Source organism: Heloderma suspectum, chromosome 7 (assembly GCF_057233095.1).
Source record: "Heloderma suspectum isolate Gila_16-S chromosome 7, 16-S_ref, whole genome shotgun sequence".
NCBI lineage: Eukaryota > Metazoa > Chordata > Lepidosauria > Squamata > Helodermatidae > Heloderma > Heloderma suspectum.
Genome location: NC_139464.1, coordinates 13260019 through 13285264, shown reverse-complemented (window position 1 = coordinate 13285264; position 25246 = coordinate 13260019). Strand labels below are relative to the sequence as shown.

Here is a 25246-nt window from a genome sequence, read left to right as displayed (position 1 = left end):
ATATTTAAGAGTGTGCGTTTTTAAATTATTATCGTTTTGATTATTCCTGCAAGGCTCTGCATGCATTTCCCCACGTTATCTCAGCAGAATATAAATCATACTTATCGCTCTCCTGCTTTCCTCCCCAGCAACCTTTAGAACCAGTATTCCTGCTAGAGAATGTTAGAGATCAAACATAACGGCTTTCGGGGAAGGAGTGAGGGGGTGAGGGAATCAAGGGGAAACACACCACACACACACACACACACACACACACACATGCTAGAGATCACAAAAGAATTTGCAAGTGACAAGAGAGGGGGAATAAATCCGTACTCTGCCACACAGACACTTCCAGCAGCAAGTCGGTATCTGCCGAGAGACAAACCCAATGCTTTTGTTTATACTGTCAGAAAACCCTTAGGAAAATAAAAAGAGACGACCGTCAAGAATCTAAAGCATTCCGGAGCTCAGTTTGAGGTTCCGGTGCTGTCGGGAAAGTGAATCGGTACTTACATTCTGTCAGAAACTAGCAAACGGCTATCAACCATCATCTCCGGCAGAAAATCCAGCTTGAATGAAGAAGTCATGTTCTTTTTTTTTCCACCCCCCCCTATGCACACCGTTCTGGTCTGGCAAATAAGAATGTTTCTCTTGCCTGTCTGATTCAACAACTGTGCTGGCCAAGAGACAGGCAGGGACAGGTGCGGGAGGCCTCCCCAAGGCAACAGTCAAGAGTCTGCAGTTGTCACATTCTCTCCCCCTCTTGTTTTCCTCCAATCCCCTCTGAAATCTACTGCTGAGGCAACTGTCTATAGAGCGCCAGGTGCTGAAATGGGAGGCGGAGCTCCTTCTCCACTGCAGCTAGAATTTAACCCCCACAACCCCAGAAAGCCTCTCCAATGAGCTGGACGATGCCCATTCAGAAGCGTGGACAAGCTTTATTTATCTTTAAAAATAAAAAAATCCATTTCAAAAATGAAGAGGGCAGCATACCCAGATTCACTGGAAATTGAGTCCCCCCTCCCGCTTTCTGGGAAGAACACGGCTTTGTTTAACTCACTCAGGGTTTTGCAAACTACTCGGGTTGCCAACTCCCGCCACGGTATTTAACTTGATAAAACGAGTTTGAGAGGGTTTTTTCTTTTTTTTAAAAAAAACACACATTCCCCCATGGAGCCCAAGATCCCTTTCTAGGGCCAGATCTGATTTGTAGGAATGCATTTTGGGGAAAAAAGGAAAGGAAAAAAACACACCGAACTAAATCGTATTAAATAATCCAACAGAACAAATAGGAACCATCAATATAAGGAAAGAGGCAAATCAGTTAACAAATTAATGAAATTAGATACATTTTTTAATGGTTGAACTTGCTATAATGAATGTTTCCTTCTCTTGTCTCCCCCTGCCCCCCAAAAAGTATGTATGGATAATGAACATGTTCTCCTATGAACGTTTTAGAGAAATGTGATTAATTGCACCATGGCTGTGATATTCTCAGCAATGCTAATAAACCTGTTAGAATAATTCTCCTTCTGATATTTGAGAACATTTATCACTACATTAAAACATTCATAATAGAGCTAGAACATGGTAGGGTGCGGGGAAGAGAAGGGAGAGTAATGTTCTTATGGAAATAAATATCTCCTATGAAACTGAAGCAGTTTGGACTATGTGGACAAGAGAAAAATGTATGATTAAAGACCCTCTCCAGTTTTATGTATTTATGGCTCAGTATCCAAGGGACGTAAATGGCGGTTCAGATACCTAATACCAACCCCCTAGGAATTTGAAGTATGAAGCAATCTTATGGCGGTCGTTATAATAAATGAGGCACTTTTACAATAAGGCAGTAATCATTTCAGGGCAGATGTCTCCCTCATTCATGTCAGTTCAGCAGACCAAGCATTATAAAATAAAAACATATTTCTCATTTCCATCAAACAACAATATCTTGACTAAGAATCCACAGTGCTCTATTGAAGAGACTTGAAAATGATCGTTAGGTTATGCAAGAAACTATTTGTTACTACTATATTCTTCCTTTCAATTCATTTAAAATGTTACAGCACTGATCTTAAAATAAAATATCATAATCATTTTTAATTTTTGTGAACTGCCCACCCAGAGAGCTTTGGTTATGGGGCGGTATAGAAATATAATAAATGAAATGATCATCGTCATCTAACGTTATACAGAAATGTAGCAATTTAAGATAAAGCATAACACAATATCAACAATAAATTTATTCTCCCACCAAAAAACCCATATATATATATATATATATATATATATATGGGGCTGCAAGGAGTATTCTCTAATTTTGAGATGCTTGCTGAAATTGCCATATGAACATAGGTGAAGAAATTTCTGAAAAAAAATCTCAGCTCGTTAAATGTTCACATTGTTTCAGTGAAGTTCGGCGCCCTTTTGTTTTGACATGACAACTCCATAACTGGCATGACATCATCACTGATGCCTGGATACAAAACCATGGGAATTGCCACAACCAACCAGCTTAAACAGCAGTGAGGGCAAAGGAGGAAGAGGAAGATGGCACACAGAACAGCAGAAGTGAGGGGAAACGGTGGGCACTGAACGGCACTGAGCGATACAAGTATCTTCATGACTGTCAGAAAAATGGCTCAAAGGAGGCACTTCGTGACATGCACATTAACAAAACAACTACAAAACCAGGTTACGTCATTTTGGCTCAGCACATAGAATAGGGAAGAATAGGAACATAGGCCCATAAGACATGTACATACACATAAGCACTGTTACTAGCTTTTGCCTGAACTAGTGAGGGCTAAAGGTCTATAGAGGTCTGAAGAGGAGTTCCACTCATGTTTGAGTGAATGCAAGAAGAACTCTTTGTGCAGTTGGGGACCATGCTTTTTTAGGAGCCCCAATTGAATGGAGAGTTCTACTCACATTCAAGCAAACATGAATAAAACTCCTGACCTCCCTGGGGGCTTGGGAACTGAGGGGCCATGGCATGCATGTGTAGCTCAATACTTTTAGTCCTTAGGAGTTCAGCCATACATATGGATGGCTGTAGAAAGATTCTGTATATGACACAAAAGGGCAACTTAGAAGTAATACATGATAACTTTTTACTACCATTCTTTGCAGCTCCAAAGTATTAAGAACTGTCATCTTTACAACTTCCTTTCCATTCCTCTTTCTTAGCCACTGCTAAAAATGTACAGTGGCTGCTGTGGAAAGGGTTATATGGCCCACATTGCTTTTATCAAATGCTAAATCTGAGCTATTCCCTATTTATTTATACTGCAGTATTTATTTATTTATTTGTACTGCAGTATTTATTTATACTGCAGCATCAATGAACCTTTGGTAATAACACAACACAGGTAATAACAAAAAGACAGGTCACTCACTGCCTCAAGGAGTTTGCAGTATGAATGTGGACAGTATGTGAAACAAGTCAACAAGGGAGGGGAGGGGAAGGAACGGCCGTAGGTAACCAGAGTTATGGGTGAGCAAATGCAGCTACATATTTCCTTGGGCTTCCTTAACAAAGGAGACAGGACTAAGGGTTAAGTCAAACGCTTCAGGGTTCCCGATTGCAGGGAGGCTTGTAAGCACGTTTCACTGAATGTGCTTATAACACACACACACACCCTTCAGAACTTAGCACTACATGCACAAATGTTTAAACAGGAGTTGGGTGTGCAGGGTTGTTAGGGTCAAGGCTTGTGTGCATCGCCACCGCCACACACACACTTTTAGCCCTCAAGTGAACAGGCTGCATACGGCTACTGATGGTATTCTAGCATACCTGTATAATTCAGTCATGTTTGAAGCCTAGAAGAGCCATTATCATGGCTACCTGCCCCCCTACCACCATGAAGGGAGGGTGAGTCCCCCTTCCCCCCACCCCACTGCCCTCCATGGGTCACACTCCTGCTGCCTCCAATCCAAAGTGGTAAATGGCCTTGGGGGGTGGGGGGAGGCTGCCTTGCATTTTGGCAGTGTGGTGGTGGGCAGTGGGAGGGGCTGGCAGGGATGGAGGGGGTCCTTCCTCAGAGTGAGGCATTGAGGAGGAGGAGGAGGAGGGGGAGATGTCAGTGCCATGGGCCTCCTGCCTCCTACCTCATGCAATGGGTCATCTTGTGCTGCCCCATGCCATTCTGCAGAGGAATAATTTGCCCAGAGAGCAGGGATGACTGAGGAACTGGATCTTTTCAAATTCTGATAAGGATGGACCTAACTGATGTGCACCTCTTGGACTACTGTATGGACTGGGACTTAGTTATCCACTGGCTTTTGCACTTCTGGAATGTTCTGATGCAGTTGTCACCCCCCATGTATCCAAATGCCTCTTAAAATGCATATTTTGAGGGGGGGTATGTTTAGAAATGTGTGTTCTGAGACAAAGCATAAACTAGTTATTTAAATGAACATTTATGTGCAGATTTTTCTTTAAAGAGTAGATTAATACAGAAATGGGACAGAGCAGGGTTCTGAGTGAACGAACACATGCCACATGCTATACACCGGATTCAGATTAATTTGTCCATCCCTTCAACAAAGGTTAACAAAACTCCTTCATTAAAGGTTTCCAAGTAGTGACAAGTATAATAAGCTGGGCCAACTCCAAATTTGAGGGGGGACCTTGGCAAAGTGCCTCATAGTGGGCTCCTCCTCTGTCAATAAACTCTCACCAACATGGTGGCAGCAACTGTGTGCAGCCATTTTAATTTTCCACAGTGGCCCCAATGTAGCATTACTCTGCTGTGTTTTGGGGAATTTAAATGGCTGCCCACTGCTGCCACCACCAGGAAAGCCCAGAGCATCCTGGTCCCAGAGCAGTTGACTGAGGGTGCCTGGTGCTGATAGCAGAGGCTGTTGTTCTTTAGAGAAGAATGCCAGCTAAATCACCCAGGGCAGGATCTTCCCACGTGGTGATTCTATATGCATAAGGTCTCCTGTATTTCTAGCCATCAAAACCACTTATGCAATGTTCCCAGTTAGCCACCAGTAACATGGAGTCAAGACAGGCTAATTCATCCTAGCTGGCTCTGAAAAATATCCCTAAGAGCTTGCTCATCAAGAAAGAACAGCTACATTTCTCTCTTGCAACTCAAATAAGGAAATAAGGATGTACGGATGGTGTAAAATCCACTCCGTCTGTGTTTCACAGATTGTCAGGTGCTTTTTGTTCTGTCGTCCACCCACAGATGGATGCGAATACGTTTTTTTCGTGATACGCAAATAATTCCTAAGTATTTATGTAAGTATTGACATAATTTACCTTAGTGTGTAACATTTAGTGTAATGTCCTCCATTCCATTCAACGTTTCCTCAGCAGAAACTTACGCGTTTTCCTACAAATTTATATGTGTAAATTTTGGGAAAGTAAAAAAAACCATCCGAAAGTCCACGGACTTCATGTGGCCTGAGGGGGTCACTCCGCAGCAGATTCCTCAGGTCGGATTCTTAGAAATCCGAGCTCATTTCAATCCATCTCGAATTTCTCCAGCATCTCTATGCTCAGCATTGGCAAAGTGTGAAATGGCACACTGTGCACTCTGTTGTGCCTTAGAATAAACATGTATGCATTTATATGCAAGTGTGCTAAATACAAGATGCATCTGCCCTCCACCACTCAGAGATTAAATTTCCAGAACCTGAAGATAAGAGCTGAGCAGTGAAGAATCAAATTTCTCCAGCATCCCTAAACTCAAAGCCTTCCTACTATAGTCAAATGGCTGGGCACCCTCATCTGTAGCATAAGAGATAGAAATGTTTACCAAAGATAGTCTGGTATCCTTCCTTGGTAAAAGCCAGCTGGCCCAAACCCCTTATCGTGTGCTAGCTCACAAATCCCAAGTGTGCTATGGTCGTATTTAAAAATGTCGCTACAGTCATATTTATGTATCATTTACTGTGGAGATAACCTATTATATGTTTCTGCACTTACTGCTTCAACTTGTAACCACTGCAATTCCTGGTTATTAAACCCTTGTAGCAATTTCTGTCTGCTTGTCTACAAAACCCGTAACACAAGATATTGTTAGAATGGCCATTGGAGATATACATGTTATATGGTAAAAATTCTGTGTACTGTTGCCTGTGGTTCTGATCTTCTGATCAGCATATGCTCTAAACATACAGATCTGTGCATGCTACACTATCAGCATGGTGAGTTTGGATAGTGTGGAAGACCTGTTCCCCCACTGCCCAGCACCCACCCCAAATCCTGGCTCCAGCCCTCCTTCTTCAAACAGGTGTCAATTTTTTTATCCATCATCTCACAGGGGTCAATGGTCACTAGGCCTGTAGAGCATAGTAAAACTATGGAACTCACTTCCACAAGATGTAGTGATAGCCACTACTTCAGGTTGGAAGGGGACTGGACAAATTTGTGGAGGATAAAGCTATCAATGGCTACTAGTCCGGATGGCTACATGCTACCTGCAGGATCAGAGGCACTGTGCCTATGTACACCATTTGCTGGGGAACATGGGTAGGAGGATGCTGTTGCACTCATGTCCTGCTTGTGAGCTTCCCATGGGCAGCTGGTTGACCACTGTGTGTGCTGAACTCTCAGTGCTGGATGCCAACACTTGCATGAGCGGACGTCCACTTGTGTGACAGGAGGATACTAACCCATCCTCTTCTGCTCCCTGCAGCAACCCCTGCTCACACTGCATATCTGCTCTGTGGGTCCTCCAGTCTCCTGGAGCAGATTTGGAGTGTGTGTTAAGGGGGCTGTGGGGGGAGAGAAATCAATTTTGCTGGTGGATAAAACTCGTGTGTATGTGTGTGTGTGAATGTGTGTGTGAATGTGTTGTGTAAGGGTTAGTTCACATAAACAATAGATTGGGCCGTATTTTTTTTTTCCTTTTTCCCTGCATTGTAGTATTCCAGGGGGAATTACACAACTGAATGTGTCCCCATTTGTGGGTGGGACCTCTACATATATAAAACTACCATATCAAGAAGACATCTAGGTTGCTCTCCTTGAGAATGAATTAATGTTATACGTACAGAGAATGTACAGGCTGGGGGAATTTCTATATGGAGAAACATTCATCAGGCAATGCCCTGGCATGGTACCACCAACATGGCTGGATGTGCCTGATCTTGTCTGATCACGGAAGCTAAGCAGGGTTAGCCTTGGTTAGTACTCGGCTGGGAGACCGCCTGGGAATCAGGCTTCCTTCACTGAGCAGGGGGTTGGACTCGATGGTCTTGTAGGCCCCTTCCAACCCTACGATTCTATGATAACTCATCTTGTGTTTGTGTGAATGAAGCCTAACATGAAGGCTAATACCCAAACATGAAGTTCTAGACCAGGGCTGGGCAACTTGTGGCTCTCCAGTTGTTTTGGCCTACAATTTATATCCACCCCAGCCAGCATAGCCAATGGTGAGGGTTCAAGGGAGTTGTAGTCCAACAATGTATGGAGTGCCAAATGTTGCCCACCCCTGCTCTGGAGATAACAGGCAAGAGTCCCAAGTTACATGCTACAGGGAAACCCTGGATAATTATCCCATTCAACCTATCTAGAGGATCATTTCTTTTCTACATACATAAAGCATACATGTTTTATTTTTGTCATATTGTATTCTATAAGTATTTTAACTGTGGTTTTTAGTAATTTGTATGCAGCCCTCTCAGAGATTTTATTCTATTAAGTGGTATATAAGTATTACAAATAATAATAATAATAATAAGAAGAAGAAGAAGCAGCAGCAGTAGCAGCATTTTTTCTTTTTCTCTTCAATGCCACTTCTTCCATCTTGCATCGCTCAGGAATCTAGCCTTCTTTTCAAATCAAATATTAATGTTGGCTCTGCCCCTTTTAAATAGCTGTACCTTTCTATTAGAACTCATTCTAAGGGCTTTATTTTTTAATTATTTAAAGAAATTAAAATTCTGCACTCAGCTATATTCTCCAGCTCTATAAACAACAGAATAGTTACAGATATTTTTAGTTTTTTTAGATAAAATCAATAAAAAGAGAAGGATTGTTTTAATGTGTTATTTTTTCATTATTACTACTGTTTTCTTTCTATTTATTTATTTTATATATTTAAAGTATTTCTTGGCTGCCTTTCAGGGCAAAAGCCCTCCCAAGGTGGCTTACAACAACAATACATTGTAATTTCTATCTTTCTTTGCAATTATAATGCAGAACTTTGCAATAAAACCCTCCAATAATCAACAATTCTGCACAGAGGCAATCCAACTTCCCCAGCAAGGAAACTTTGATCCTGTGATGTGTATACATTATGCAAATAATTGAACAAAATAGCATAACAACATTTATTTTGCATAATTTTGCATTTGCATTTTTATATTTTGCTAGTTTGTAACAGTCTGGTTATGATAAGAATCTGGGAAGGCACTGCTGGGTTAGACCAAAGGTTAATCTACTCCAGTATTCTGTCTCCAACAATGCTCAGCCAGATGTTTCCAGAAAACATACAAGTAGGGTATGACTGTTGTAAGGAGGGGGCAAGTAGAAATTCAGGGCACTAAGCCCCACCCTATCCATTGAAATCTGATTCGGGCATGCTGACTTCTGAGATTTCAGCAAACATTCCCCATCTTTTTTCAATGATAAGGACTAGAAACTTAGCTTTTTTTTTTAAAAAAAGTAAGAAAACTGAGACTCATAAGAAACACATCCAAAGTACTACATCCCGTACAGTTCCTGTACTCCCACAGAATCATTCCACATAGAGATAACTGCTCATTGTTCCTCGACATTTGAACAGCTTCCCCAGCTCACTCTTGAATTTTAAAAAGCTAATGAAAGCCCACCTGTTTCCCTTGGTCTTCCCCAATATTCTTCTCTTCCGACACCACAACATTCCTTTCCCATCCTCTCATGTTCCACGTACATTTAGAGCATAAGCCTGCAAGCAAGGCTTTGTCATCCTTTTACATCTTTTGAACAGTGACTGGTATTCTTTCAACACTCTCCTTTGCACATTTTCTTGGAAGCAGGTTCCACTGCATTCAGCGGGGCTTACTCCCAAGTAAGTCTTTTTAGGACTGTGAAGACACATTTCCAAATAAGTGTGCATAGGATCAGTGGAGGCCGGTAGTTGTGATTTCAGTAGGTTTTAGTCAGAAGCAGCCGGAACTCCAAAGGAGCTATTCAAAGCGTTGAACCTATTTTGGGGGATAGGGTTCAGCACCTTGGATAGCTCCTTTAGAGTTCTGGCTGGTTCTGGCTGAAACCCAGAATGGATTCACAGTCCCATTGAAATTGGAGCAACCAGGCTCCAGTGCATAGGACTGTGCTGGTAAAAAGTAATAACAATATAATGGTGAGGAAACCTAATTCATCCACCAGGTCTCTTTAAAAGGAAGAGTTCTTGGGGTGCTAGGCCAACTTACAAAGACATACATATCTCTGCCCCCTAGAAAACACACCTTTTGTTAAGAGAATATAATCAAACACGCCACTAGGGATGGGGGAGAAATTTGTTCAGCTCACACTGTACTGAGGACTTGCCCAATTCCACACTTTCAAACCACTATGAGAACTGAAACTCAGTCATCCTTTGAAATTCACACTTTTCCGAATTTTGCGATAGAGTTCTCCAGTCAATAAAGGCACAGTGAAATGTATATATTACAGACAATAATGCTGAAATATGCATTATATTAGGAAACTTGCTTCCAAAAATGTGTGTGTACTAGGAAAAAATGCATACGCAAATGCATGCGTTAGGAGAAATATGCAAAAAATGCTTATGAATTATCATGCAAAATTAAAAAAAAAAGTAACTTCAGGATGAACCAAAATTAAGACTGGAGAAATGCTCAAAGTTCGAGATGAAGAGACACCAAAATGGGCAGATTTGTCCACCCCTACACACTGCCCTTCTGTTTATTTTCAGCGTGATGTATTAATCTAATTCCCAAAAACTGCAGGGTTTTTTAAAGTCCAGTGTATACTACAAAGGTCACTCAATTGGGTATCACAATCAGGCAGCCACTATCCTATCAGGGAAAAGAAGCATTTCTTGAGGATGTGCTGCAGTACAGATCACATTAAACTTAGTGCATGCCCTCCAACGTTTGTCAGATGCGATTAGGGCCACTTCTGTTTTATTCTATGTGAAAGAGTAATATTCCCTTGTAGTGAGAGAGTGAGGAGCATTCAAAATAAGCAGCTTCCATGAGAGTTTAGCTACGGGATTTCTATTTATTTTAAAATTCCTAAAAGGCTGCAAAGAGGCTTAGAAATACAATTAAGAACACAGTAACACACACACACACGTGCACACACACACACACACACACAACAATCAAGATCCATCAGCAGTATCCTATAAAACAACAGTTAGTTAAAATAAACTAGTGCTGAGCCAAAATGCAACCCTGAACTTCATCCACCCTATTCATAACCTGCAAATGGGAGGGGTGTATTTTGGCATGGGAGGGGGATGAATAGCAAGGCAATTAGAGTCAAACTTAGCAGCTGTGATTATCATGATTCATGGTAGATCAATGCTTGAGCACTGGCTTTGCAAGCAAAAGATCCCAGGTTCAATCACTACCATCACCAGATAAGGCTGGTAATGACTCTTGTCTGAAAAGCTGAAGCTACTGCCGATCTTCTTTACAATATTCCGCTAGCTCAGGGGTAGGCAACTTGTGGCCCTCCAGATGTTTTCACCTACAACACCCATCAGTCCACACCATTGGCTATCCTGGCTAGGGCTGATGGGAATCGTAGGCCAAAGCATCTGGAGGGCCACAAGTTGCACACCCCTCAGTCTGACTCAGTATATGGTGGCGTCTTATATTGTATCCTACTGGGCCGGGGTGTGTGTGTGTGACATTTTTCTTCAACTTCCTACCCCAAAGCTGCCAGAATGAGGGCACAAAGCAATCCTTCCCACTCCTGCCCTCCCTCTGAGTTATTTGAGTTGCTATTTACAACTTTGCAAGATAAAGTTGGTTTGCTTGCTAGAGCGGAATGGCAGTATTTGCAACTGAAACATTTGTTAGTATCTAGATTCAGTCCTGCTGCTTTTACTGCTTTGGAGTCTCCTTCGTTACTGGAAATACTTACTGAAGCTGACCAGATATACTGACCTATTGTTTGTGTTTATAAATACTTACCATCAATGAACAAATACAGTGCACATGGTTTACGGCAGGAATGGAATAGGAAATTGGAATGTCCTATTTGGTTTAATCAATGGACCACCATTTTGGCGTCTGCATTGGATATCTCTATGGATCTTTGGTTACATCTTATTCAGCAAAAACTTTTGTTTCAGGTCTATTGGACGCCACAGCATCTCTTTAATAAAGGCTTGCCGAATTCGGCTAATTGTTGGAGGTGTGATGTAGTCAATGTTTCTCTTATTCATATGTTTTGGAAATGCCCGATAGTTGCTTTCTTTTGGGAGGAAGTTATTATACAGATAAATTTTTTATTGGAAAGCTCTTTTATATTTACTGATGTAAATGTTCTCTTAAATTGCTTCACTGTTTTTTGGAATGTGACATATAGTCAGTGTAAATGGATCTTTCATGCCCTTGTGGTTGCTAAAAGACTGATATTACAATACTCAAAGGATAAAAGCTCACTACCTATAATGCAATGGACTGAAGACTTAACAACACTAGGAACATGTAAAAGAGTGGTATATAAGCATAACTTGCAAATGGACTTATATTTGGATATCTGGTCTGCTTTTACTGAAGTTTATGTGTAACCTTTCCTCCCCCTCTTTTTTTCTCCTTTGAATATTGTAATATTTGAAACTGAGGATTATAGAATATGTTTTTTTTTTTTTGTAATGTTTTTTGTTTGTTTCTTTGTTTTGTTTGGTTAAAATTCACAATAAAACAATTAAAAAACTTCACAATTATAAGAGCTCTATGGATGGCAGCTGCAAAAACAGTAAGTGGGGACTGCTCTGAGACTTATCATCAAGGCAAGGAAGCTGTTGGTAGGGATGGGAAAACTAGCGACGCTCAAGCTCACTGAAATTCTCTGAATTGAACTTCAAAGTGCAGTTTAGCTCACTCCCATTCTCATTTGCAACCTGTTTTCCCCCCTATTTTTATGAATGGGAAAAGTGCACACTTTCCCCCCACTGACTAAAGTGTGGAAATTGACATTTTAAAAAGTGTGCATTTTTTAAAAGTGTGCATTTCTTAATCTGGACATTTTTAAAAGTGTGCAGTTTCCCCTCACTGATTAAAGCATGAGAATGCAAATTTCTAAAAATGTGGGTTTTTAAAAGCATGCATTTTTAAAAATAAACATACACTAAAAATCCAGACATTCAATTGTGCATTTTTAAAAGTGTGCATTTCTTAATGTGTGCATTTCTAAAAGCGCACATTTTGCACATGTGAATTTGGGACCTTGCAAACATGATTGGAGAATATGTGCTCCTGTTCACATTCAATGTTGTAAATGGGGCATTTTTAGGGATGTTGGAGAATTCTGCCATGGACCCCAATGAGGCCAGATTCCAAGAATCCAGCCCCACTGGGGTCTGTGGCAGAATGGAGCACTCACCTCCATGCCCCTCTGGAATCCATCTGGGCTGGCTCCTCTGCACGGTGATCCTGTGTTGCCAGTCACTGGCTCTGCATCGCTGGTGATATGGCTGGCTGCCATTGCTGTGCCGTATTGCTGTGCTCAGTCCGGACGCAAATGGTGTAGCAGGTGCCATTTGCGGCCATAAAGCTGTTAGATTAGCCTAAATGCAGCCATTTATGGCTGCATTTAGGTTAATCTAACAGCTTTACGGCCACAAATGGTGCCCACTATGCCATTTGCGCCCCTGTTTTTTCACGCGATAGGCTACGCAAATATCTACGTAAATATAATTTGCATAGTCTATCGTGTGAAAACAGGGCCGCAAATGGTGTAGCGGGCTCCATTTGCATCCGGATTGAGCCCAGAGATACGGCACAGCAATGGTGGCCGGCCGTATCGCCAGCGGAGATACCGTGGATCACCACGGAGCAGAGCTTGCCCGGATGGATTCTGGGGGGAGGGATGGATTGCCTCCCCCCCTGCAGACCCCCCCAACTGGAACAGGGGAAGTAATCCACCCACCCCTAGGCATTTTCGAGTGATTTGAGAATGGAAACAAAATTCTCGTTCAGCCCTAGCTGTTGTTCTGGTAGGCAAATATGTGCATTGGGGTATTTTTTAAAATGTAGTCAATGAAGTACTAGTACTGAGCATTTACATAGTGCTTTAGCACAGTACCTCACACACTAGCCATAGATCCTCAGTACAAATTCAATTGCAGGCTAATTGGGCACAAATTGGATATACAGCAGCAGCTGGTACAGTTAGGGTGAAAATTACTGTAACTATTGGCTGCTAGCCAAAGAATTGAGAAACTGGAACCACACGCCAAAGAGGGGGCTTTTAGGCTTGTGATTCTCAAATCACTTGGCAAACTGATTTTGAAACTGAGGTGACTTTCAAAAGCAATTTGTGATTGTGACATGACACATGGGCAGGGCCAGAACCAGATGTGGCGTAGGCAAGGTTGGGCATCTGCTAGGGCCCCAGGACCAGCAGAAGTTCCACCACCATAACAGTACTACCCATTCCAATTTGCATGGAGTTTACAAAAATATCAAGTGCACCCTAAAAGAATTATTGGTTTGTATCTCCCACCTCTTCCACGTTAGGGGCCTCAGGGCCCACAAAATCCTGGAGCCACCATTGAAAATGGGTCTTCTATTTAGAGTAAAAAAACTCCCACTGGGCAAGCCCAAATCTTCCTATCTCAGCTATTAAATATTATTTATTATGATACTTGCTTTCATTGGCTTTTATTGTATCACTGTCTAAAGGACTGCCTCTTCCCATGTGTTCTTGCCCATGCCCTGAGATCATCATCTGAGGCCCTGCTCTCAGAGCAGCCATATACTGATATTCAAAGGGTGGTTCTTCATGAGTAGGTCTTTTCTGTGGTGGCCCCCATTTTGTGGAACACCCTCCCTAGAGAGGTCTGCCTGGCACCTACTTCGTTGACTTTTTGGTGCCAGGCAAAGACCATTTAAAAGAATTTTTAGCAGGAGCTTGCTTAATGCTGTGCTTAAAATCATCTTTCTCAATGTTTTAGTTTTAGGGATCCTTCTCTGGAAGCCCTTACCAAAGAAAGTGAGGTGGTGCCTACTGGGAAGAGGGACTTTTCTACTGTGGCACCCCGGCTGTGGAATGAGCTCACTAGAGAGGTTCGCCTGGCACCTTGGTTGTACTTGTTCCAGCATGAGGTGAAGAGTTTTTTATTCTCCTAGATTTTTAGCATTTTAGCTTCCTAGCCTTTTAACTTTGGTGTTTTAAATCTGTATTTTAAATCTCTGCATTGCTGCTAGGTTGTATTCTGGTTGTACTGTTATATAGTGGTTTTAAGCTTTCATATTTTATATTGTCATAATATATTTAACAATATTTTATATTTTTTTTTGCTGCACTTTGTGGTTTTAATTTTTGTGAACCACTAGAGAGCTTTGGCTATTGGGTGGTATAGAATGAAACAAACAAACAAACAAACAAACCATTTTGTTGTTCAGTGATTTTTCTCATTTCATTTTTTCTGAATTATTGCTGCTGCTCTTAAAAGAATTCTTTTAATGTGTCTGATCATTAATTTCTTCATTGTTTTCATTGTATTTCTTTTATTATGTATGTCGCCCCGAAAACTTCAGCCATAGGGCAACTCATAAATTGAATAAATAAATAAATAAATAAAATCTAGTGTTTTAGCTTTTGCAATTGCAGTATGACACTTTGCTTTACCCACGGGTGAAGAATAAGAGTCACAAATATGAATGAACAGCTAGTAAACAGGCAGAGTTAGAGGGTTCACGGACCATTCCAGAATACTGATTTAACACAAATCTCTTGGTATTGGTTTCTTATCTGAGCACCCACCCACCCCCAGAATACCTGGGAACATTTGCAGTAATGCGAGAGGAAGAGAATGAAGCTGGGGGAGGGAGGGGAAAGTCATTACAACTTTCTCCAGATGGACGCTGCCACCTGATTTTTGATCTGAGGCCTCCACGGTGGTTAATCCAGCCTAGAGTAGAGGAGGATTAACTTTCAATTTTATAAAAAAAAATCTTGCGACAGCAGAAAGGGCAGCTTTTAGTACTCAGCTGAAGGAGACAAGAGCTCAACAAAGATAAAGCAATGAGGAAATTCATTTGAATAAGAAACCTTTTTTTTAACCCTCCACAGACTTCCCATATAATTCTGTACTTTTCCAGGAAACAGAGTGGGGGAATGGGAGAAGACATGTGAGGCTTTGTGGTCCATTTTCCTCTTTAGAAATAGGTCACAAGCCTAACTTCCTGGCCTTATTGCAGAGGCCAATTCTTGGCCCAACAAAGGCCATCTCATATGTGGATGAAATGAGACTGAGGGCAACCCCCCTGCCATGCACACATTCTCACTTGTAATCAGCGTACTATTATCCATGCATTTTTCTCTTTCCCATATGGCAGAAATGGGGGGGGGGAATACGTCTTGTTTTGTTTTGTTTCAAAACTCGGTTCTTTTGAAATATTTATTTCCCTTTTAATTGCATGTGAATTAGCTAGGAGAAGCTGTAGGGAAGCCCTCTTACCGACTTAAGCCTTCTGAGCAGTTTGTTAAATTCTAGCCTCAAATCCCTTGAGGGAATGGTGGATTCAAAGGAGCTTTTAATCATACTATAAGGAGGGTGAAGTAGTATGTAAGTAGGTCATAGTGAAAGCATTACAAGTGCATAGGTTATTGCTTTATTTAACAACTAACAGAGCAGTACGCTCCTCGGAACATGTTTGCTTTCGCCATTTTAAAAATGAGAAGCAGGTCTGAAAGAGAGAGAGAAGCAGGGATAGAGCTGAATGCAAAAGGAAAACATAAGTCCTGAGGAGGGTCCACCTTATGATGATAACCACCAGGGCCTGCGTCAAGGGTGGGCATGGTCAGGCACTGGTTGAGGGCCCACACCCCAGGAAGGTCCTGCTGACAAGAGCCCCCTGAACTTCCTTGTCTTCTTCAGCATGCCAACCTTCTTGTTCACCTGCCTCTTGCTCCGGCCCAGTCAACGGTGGTGGTGAGATGGAGGAGCAGTAGATGCCACTGCCGACTTGCTCCCTGGCTCTCTGACTGTCCACCAAGCAAGTGATAGCAATGTTGAGAAACAGGATGAGGAGGAATAGCAGCTGGTGACAATGGCTGTGAGAAGGTGGACTCCCTGAGGGAGGGGCCGGTTGAGGGTGTCATGCCCAAAGGCCCTCAAAACCTGGAGCCGACACTGAGAACTACTCATGAATTTGGCACCGCTGAAAGACCACCATCTCCCACTAATCTGCCTACCAATTCAGATCTTTCTCCAAGGCGTTTTACCAGATGCACCTACCTCTGGTGTTTAGGCAGGCATAGGGTACCCACATGTCCTGCTTTACAGAGGTCAGTTCTGTATTGGAAGGGGTGTCCAGTCCAAGTCTGGTTTACAGATAAAGAACCATCTGAAGGGACAGCTGGGCTGTGAAGCTGCCCATCAGTAGTTAGGACCCGGACAACAGACTGAGCACTCACACAGGATGCAGGTCACAGTCATCTTCCCTGCTGTGGTGATATGTATTGTATTTATATTCATATTAGAGTAATGCTCTCTAAATGTGCAGCTATACATACAAATGAGCACATGCAAATTTTATGCACACCCGTTTCATCCTCTGTTTTTTGGGTAAGTGTCCATCCTAGGCAGGTATCCACTGGAGATAGGATATCATTTTTGTGCTGGTGCCTACAGTACGGAACTCCCTACCCAGAGTCATGGGACCTCCTTTGTTACCTTTTAGGTACTGGGCAAAGTCTGTGCTTCTCTATAGCACCTTTAATGGCTTTTAATTATATAGGAGATCCTTTAAATTGCTTTTAACCTGCTGTCTTTTATTTGGGGTTTTATGTGTTGGCTCTGCTGTTTTATTTGCTGTTATTTATATTATAGACAGACACACCCACTGCCATTTTGTATTGTTGTTCTTTTTATTGTTTTTTGGTGTTTCATCTCGAGGCCTATTTGGCAAAAGGCATAGTATTAATGCTATCAATCAATAAATGAAATGTAGTTTACAGAGTGATGGACATAAAGACAGGTCCAAACACCATGGGGTGAAAGCCAGTGTGGTGTCCTGCTTGTGTGCTGCTGGTGGGTTCCTGGTCGACAGCTGGTTGGCCACTGTGTGAACAGAATGCTGGACTAGATGGACCCTTGGTCTGATCCAGCAGGGCTCTTCTGATGTTCTTGTGCAGTGGTTAGAGTGTTGGACTGGGACTCAGGAGATCTGGCCATGCAGCTCTGTGGGGGCCTTTGGATGAGTCACTGACTCTCAGCCTAACCTACCTCACAGGGCTGTTGTGTGGATAAAATGGAGAAGAGGATGACCATGTAAGGTGCCTTGGTTTCCTTGCAAGAAGAAGAAAGGTGGGATAGCAATGTAATCAAGCAAGCAAGCCTAGGTAACAATTTGCCCCTGAGCCCAAGAAAACCAGAGTGCAGGGTAGGTCACCGATTGGGATGTATGGGCTGTGTAAAATCCACCCCGTCTGTGTTTCGTGGATTGTCAGGCGCCTTTTGTTCTATCATTCGCTCACAGACAGATGCAAATATTTTCTTTTTCTGTCATGCGGAAAAATATGCAAATAATCATGTAAGAGGTTTTGTAAGAATTTACATAATTTACCTCAGTTCGTAATATTTAGCATATTATCCCCCATTCCATTCAATGTTTCCTCAGCAGAAACATGCATATTTTCTTATGAATAAATATGCGTACATTTTGGGAAGGTAAAGAAATAATCAGAAAGTCAACGGACTCTGCGTGGCCTGAGGGGGTCGCTTTGCAGTGGATTCTGCAGGACGGATTCTTAGGAATCCAAGCTCATTTTAGTCCATCTTGAATTTCTCCAGCATTCCCAGTCTCTGTACCTGGCAGCCTTTGGCAGCTGTCAGTGCCCAAGCACTCAGTAAAGACTCACTACTGATACCTGCCCTGCCCCCCTGTAATTTCTTTTGGAATCCAGCACTCTGAACTTCACCAGGAAATCAGGTCTAGTCAGACCTTGTCCCAGTCTGGGCGGGGTTGGGGAGCTATCCTGTGACACCGAGTCAGAGAGGGATACTGTGGAGCCAGGCCTAGCTGTGGGAAGCCAGACACCAGAGAATTCAGTTCTACGGGGCCTCCCACCTGGTTATGAGACAGGAGGAAGTGAAACTCAGGATGCTGATACAGCCTATCTTCCACACCTGGCAGACCTGACCTTGATGGAGGCCCCTGCTTTTCGACCAGGGCCATCTTCCATGGGAATGGGGCAGCAGGGGGAGGACTCTCAGAAGAGGCATCCAGTGAGGCATAGCACGTGTTTGCGAGCTAGGTTTCCCTGCCAGGACTGAATGTCTGATGGTGGTCTTTAGCAGCTACTCCCCTGTACTTAAAGGAGAGCAACAGGCAGTAGAGTTTGCTGGGAGCAATGTCTTTCTAACCTGAAAAGAGTCCATGTCTTGCTTCCTTGATGGAACTCTAAATTCGTTTGGACTAATTCTGTATGTTGAACCCAAGACTTTTGGGTCTTTTGTTGGGAAACCCATAAAATGATCTTGGTTAAGGAACTACGTTGTAATCTGTTCTCTGCTGATTGTTACTGGGACTGTAAAGACTGGAGCCAGTTACTGGAATTATGACAATAAAAGGTTTACTGAAACTTAAGCCGCAGGATCAGGAAGTTAGGAATTGATACTCGGAGGTTTCCTTCCCCAAGTCCTACCCACTCTCAGTGGAGAAAGAAATCCCCATGGTTATCTCTGATCACTGATTGGAGATAACAGATTCCCATTCGCATGCTATGTGCTGCTCCAATCAGGATGGTTTCTCCAGGTGGTGGCCATGTGACCATTCATGTGTTGCTCACTGCCCCGACTGGGATGGACCACGAAGGAGGCACCTGACTCAGCTGGCACAGGGAGGAGTTGTTCCTTCAGGCACTGACTGAGTCCCTTTCTTCATGCAGAGAGAGGCACAAGTTCTGTGCCTCTCTCTGCAAGGAGAAAGGCAAAATGGAGTGGGGTGGATGAAGTCAGCGGATGTGGCTTCATGGGATGGCTCCACCCCCTTATGCCATCCCTGCTGTGTGATTGGTCCAGTGGGAGGCAATTTGGTCCTTGCATCCAAATAAATACCCCACTGCTTTAGTTAGAAATTTAGATAGATTAGGAACTCCCTGGCCTAGACAATCTATTTCAGATGCTGATTGAAACTGTATATATATACAAGTTTTTTTAAAAAATATTTCCTCAATCCTAGAGCTGGCTGTTATCTTAATTAATGATTGGCAGAAGTAAATGTTGTTCAAAATTAACACAGTGGAAAAGATGACTTGAATTAAGATTTGCTGAAGCATTCTGCTCCAACTCCGGGTGGGCGGCGGGGGAGGGGGAGTTATGAAATCTCAATTGGTGCATAGGACTTTAACTCCTCTCTCTTCCTGTTTTACAGAGATGAAAAGATGTTTTCATCATCGTGTTCCAGAGGCTTGCTGAGTAATACTCAGACTTTCCTAAAACAATTAGGCAAGATTCTGAGACAAAACACAGACATCTTTAACAGCCGACTTAATGCTTTAAAGATCATGTTTCCGAGATACTTGGCTGTTAACTGGACATGTTCAAACGCTAATGTGAGGGTGTATCCAGAGAAACCTGCAAAGGTTCCCCCCCCTTTCTTATGTGGAACTCTTTTGCAAGTTGATGTCTTTAATGTCGGGCTTCAAAGAAATGACAGAGGGGGGCCTTGCTACTGCTTCAAATGAGGGCAGAGTCTAAAAGGGGAGGGGTGGTTTTTGTGGGTCATGTTATTGTGGTGAAAGGCACCCCTTCCTTTCAGCCATTTTTCAAGGCTCATTCTAGCCCTCCTCGAGTGTTCCATCATGGGGTGGAGAGTGGGGACAAGCATCCTTCCTTCTCCATTGCTGTCTCTGTCCTAATTCCACATATTGGAGCACACACATCTGCAACAGGGAGCCTGGTTGATCTGTGTAGGCTCCTGATCTTCCAGGGTTCTAAATCACACAGGGGCCTACAAATGCACAGCAGGCTGGGAGGATGTGCAGAGGGAGCAGCACACCCAGGCAGACTCCCTCCAATGTGTCAGGGTGGAAACTGAGCCCATAGAGCAGTTCTGATTCTGAGGAAGAACAGCAATCCATGGGAGAGGAGCTTGCGCATCTCTCACAAGCACAGCAGCTGGCAGAGATCCCTCCTGCCAGCATTCCTGGGATAGATAGTGACCCTGGCAGTGAGAGAGCGCTGGAGGGGGGCTTGCTGGATGCTCGGCGCAGACACAGGGAGCGGCAACAGATGGAAGGCACCGAAAAGAGGTGTTCCGCTTGTTTGGCGCTCAAACAACAGTCGTGTCCTGAGGACCCAAGGGAAAGAGGGAGGACCTCTCCATAGCCCATAAGTTCAGGGTCTTCCCATGGTTCCCCTTCAAATGGGGACCAGCTGCCTTACCTGGAGCTTAGGCTACTCTGCTATCTTTCCCCAGTGCTGTTCCTTGCTTGGTCGCTAGTGATTAGTATCTGAAAGAGTCATAAAGTAATAAAGGAATAAAGACTTGGAAAGACTTGTGTCCTGAGTTGGCTATTGGAAGGGACTGCAAGAGGCAGCTAGGGCACTCCTGACAAATGACCCTAAGGGCCCAGACATGATGGCCACAGGACTAAAGGTCTTCATGCCAGTCACCTGGGTTCCTGGCTGGTTCTTGGACCCCCTTGTGACCTCCAAGGACACAAGAATGGAGAAGATGGCAGAGAAGAGAAGCAAGCAGGAGCTTCAGGGCCACCAGCTAGCTGCACATCAGCCTATTTGGGAGGAGGGGAAGTGCATTAAAACACCAGCCCAGATTAGGGCTGAGAAACAGGAAGTGCTAGAGCTTCTAGCTCTTACACAGGACCATAGTTTGAACTGCATTGCTGTAGAAGCAACAGCTCCTTCGGAGTTCCAAGCTCCAGGGCAAAGGCTTCCTGAACAGGGGAAATGAACACAGGTTCTCTGCGGCAAAGGTTTGCCTGCTAGCTAATGGAGGGAAGTGGGGATGGCAACAGAGGGTGCATAGCTGGTATACTTGTCTCTGCAATCCCTTTGCTGCTGTTTATTTGCTCAGTTGCTTCCGACTCTTTGTGACTTCATGGACCAGCCTGCGCCAGAGCTTCCTGTCAGCTGTCGCCACCCCCAGCTCCCCCAAGGTCGAGTCTGTCACCTCCAGAATATCATCCATCCATCTTGCCCTTGGTCAGCCCCTCTTCCTTTTGCCTTCCACTTTCCCTAGCATCAGCATCTTCTCCAGGGTGTCCTGTCTTCTCATTATGTGGCCAAAGTACTTCAGTTTTGCCTTTAATATCATTCCCTCAAGTGGGCAGTCTGGATTTATTTCCTGGAGTATGGACTGGTTTGATCTTCTTGCAGTCCAAGGCACTCTCAGAATTTTCCTCCAACACCACAGTTCAAAAGCATCTATCTTCCTTCGCTCAGCCTTCCTTACAGTCCCGCTCTCACAGCCATAGGTTACTATGTCTACGGGGAAAACCATTGCTTGAACTATGTGGACCTTTGTTGTCAGCGTGATGTCTCAGCACTTAACTATTTTATCAAGATTTGTCATTGCTCTCCTCCCAAGAAGTAAACATCTTCTGATTTCCTGGCTGTACTCAGCATCTGCAGTAATCTTTGCGCCTAGAAAGACAAGGTCTGTCACTGCCTCCACGTTTTCTCCCTCTATATGCCAGTTATCAATCAAGCTGGTTGCCATAATCTTGGTTTTTCTGAGGTTTGACTGCAACCCAGCTTTTGCACTTTCTTCTTTCACCTTCGTCATAAGGTTCCTCAGCTCCTCCTCACTCCTCCTGCTCTCCCTTACCCTATTGTAATTGCAGGTGGGATTAGAATGCCCACATGTTTCTTCTTGTGAAAGAAACATAAGTATTCATCTGTTCAGGAACCACTGTTCTAAACAGATTCCTGATTGGCCAGACTCATTCCCAAGACCAACGAAGGGAGCGCTGTCCTCAGTGGAGAGCCAAATCCTGATTGGCTATGTAGTGTTGTGATGTTATTACATTCATGAGATGACTATTGTGACTGTCTGAGATCACTCTGTAAATGAGAAAGAAGCCCTAACCACGAAAAAGATGCAGCTAAAGCAAGAGATAAATGAAGCAGGTGTGGAAAAGGTGACATTCTTAGCACTGGGTCCCTGGAAATATGTCAATGGGTGAACATTCATAGCAGCCCTTGGTGAAATTGGCAAGACTTCTTTCCTTTTACATTTGCCATGAAATTTATGCTGTAATCCCAGAGAAGGAGGAGCACAGGGGTTCTCCGATAAAAAATGTATATATGAGGAAAGCGTGCACAAAAACTGTGCATATTCATGACAATAATGTAGAATAAAAATCCTTAAATTAAGGGGAAATGGTTGCAAAAATGTATACAGAAATATGTATATCAGGAGCAATACACAAAAAATGTGTACCCATTTTTATGCAGAGTGCTTTTTTTAAAACAAAAATTGATATGGAAACAGGATGGAACAAATTTAAGATTGGGGGGGAAAATTAAAAACCGAGTTTGACAGATTGGTCATGCCTACAAAAAATGGGTGTAGACTAGACTTTTGATCAGTCTCATGAGAATCTAATCATAAGCACACACATTTTTGTGTCCTTTTTTTAAGAATCAGAAAGGCAAATATTACATCCATTCCAGAAATAGTTTAGATGGTTCATCTAAAGGCGGGGGGCAGAGAGAGTGAGAAGGAAGAAGGACATAGTAGAAGTCACCAATTCTCTGTTGTTGCAAATACACAGGTGCTTTGTGTAAATTATTATTTTTTACATATTATAACAAGATATACTGAATATAGTGAAGGCAAGATTACATATAATATATTATTTTTTGGCACTGGAGCCTTGGGTGACTGCTTGTCTTCACAGTAACACCAACATATTAATGGCTCACTTGGAGCAATGAAAGGCCTCGCCTCTTCCGGCAATAGAGTGATTACAAATGTATCATCTGGTCCCATGGGAAGGAGGCCCCTAGGAAATTCTACCAGGACTTCAACAACTTGCACCCCACCACTAACTTGAGCCTGAAATTATCTGTGCTCAGCAGGTTCACTTTCAGGACACCTCACTGTAAACCTATAAACTTCACCTGATAACACTAATACAGTGGCTGTTACATGACCTACATGCCTCCACAGGGCAAACCTCGCAGTCCATTGCCTACTGTCAACCTCATGTGTCCCAGTTCACTGGACAGGGATTCATACCTGAACAATTCACATCAAGCATCCTTTCAACTGCAGATTGACAAGGACAGACTGCCCAGACTGACAAGACAGGCCAAGCTAAACCCAATGTGATGTACCGCCCATGATCCACAGTCCATCCTCATGCCTTGAGTGTTAGGGCCAACTTAGGGACGTATGAGAATTTCATTTCAGTTTGCCAGTCTTTTGAACTTGCCCTGCTTCGAATCCCAAATGTGAATGTGAATGAGTGTGTATCCCCCCCACCAAAGTTCTCAAATTCCTGAACTTACGATCGAGTTTGAAAAATGAGTATTTTGGAAAATGTGCATGTTAAGATGCACATTGTTTCAAAAATTAGCCATTTTCAAGCTTTAGTCAATGGGGGGGAAGGGCATACGTTTTGTAAAAAGCAGCCCCATATCTGCACTTTTCACATCTGAATGAAAAGAAAAACAGGTCACAAATGAGAACAGGAGTGAGACAAACTGAGCTATGAAGTGAAGATCGGTGAATCTTAGCGAACTCCAGCATCCCTGGCTTTCCTATCCCTAGAGCCAACTTTGCTTAGAGACGGCCTCCCAATCTAAAAAAGCTACTCATCATCAAGAACACTCCACCTAACAAACCTAGAGAGGCTAGGCCCTGCTCTGGTCTCATATCTACTCAGGCAACAAAACTGCAAGTCCTAATAACAGTTGCTCATCCTCCAGTGTGACAGATGCTATCACCTGCCATGAGTACCATTCTGCTGTTTACCCAAGACAAGCAGGTCAGTAACCATGAAAGAGAATAAACGGACTAGAGATGTGTGAGGAATTCATGTCAGTTCATTTTGCATCAGGATTTACCCAGTTTGCATCTTCCAGACCAAACACAGACTCAGACACAATCAGCTGTCGAAGTCTGTATATTTCCAAGCTTGCAATGGACCAAGGATTTATGGACCAAAAAAACCCTGTGTTCGACAGCATGTGTACATTTGAAAAATGCACATGAAAAATGCATACTTTTCAAAAACTTGCACAAATATGCTTTAATCAACGGAAGAAGAAGGCGTACATTTCAAAGATACGCACAATTGATGCATACTATTGGAAAAACACACAGGAAAATTCGCACAAAGTCTTATGCAAAAAGAACAATATGAAGCTCACAATCTGATATGGACTCAAGTCAGAACAAGCTTTGAGATGGAATTTGGAGAACTTCGGTCAGCTCCAGTGTTGCTGATTTACACATCCCTAAAATGGACACTAATCTGACATAAAATGGGGCACTGTTCTCAGCTAGGGATGTATGGACTATGTAAAATCCACTCCGTCTGTGGTTCGCAGATCGTCAGGTGCCCTTTGTTCCATTGTCCACTCCCAGACAGATCTGATTTTTTTTCATCATGCAGAAAAATATGTCAATAATTAAGAGGTTTCGTAACAATTTACATAATTTACCTTAGTATGGAACATTTAGTGTATTGTCCCCCATCTGATTACACTTTTCCTCAGCAGAAACTTGTGTATTTTCCTACAAATAAATATGCACAGAAAGTAAAAAAATAATCTGAATGTCCACAGACTCCACAAGGCCTGAGGGGATTGCCCCACAGCAGATTCCACAGGTTGGATTCTTAGAAATCTGTGCTCATTTTAGTCTGTTTCGAATTTCTCCAGTGTTTCTATGCTTAGCATTGGTGAAGTGTGAAATGAACACTGTGCACTGCGTTGTACCTTAGAATTCACGTGACGTGTACACATTTATATGCAAGTGTGCTAAAGACAAGATGCCTCTGCCCTCCACTCAGAAATTAAACTTCCAGACCCTGAAGATAGAGTTGAGCACTGCAGAACTGACGACTCTAACATCTCAGACTTGGAGCATTTTAACAAGGCATCTCTCTAAAGTTTTTTTTTTTAAATGA

At 43.0% G+C, this 25246-nt stretch overlaps 1 protein-coding gene across 21 annotated transcripts in view; it reads right to left on the bottom strand.

Moving 5' to 3' along the window:
* The window catches only part of CELF2 (CUGBP Elav-like family member 2), a 684791-nt gene that overhangs the window by 363131 nt on the left and 296414 nt on the right, over window positions 1-25246 (bottom strand). For 3 of the 21 annotated variants that reach the window (XM_084809101.1, XM_084809110.1, XM_084809112.1), the window contains exon 1: window positions 496-767. The exons of the other annotated variants lie outside the window; for them this stretch is intronic. In XM_084809101.1, coding sequence (XP_084665227.1) covers window positions 496-569 — 74 coding nt within the window. In that variant the 5' untranslated portion in view covers window positions 570-767. Of the gene's footprint in view, window positions 1-495; window positions 768-25246 lie in introns of those variants that run through there. 21 annotated transcript variants of the gene reach the window in all.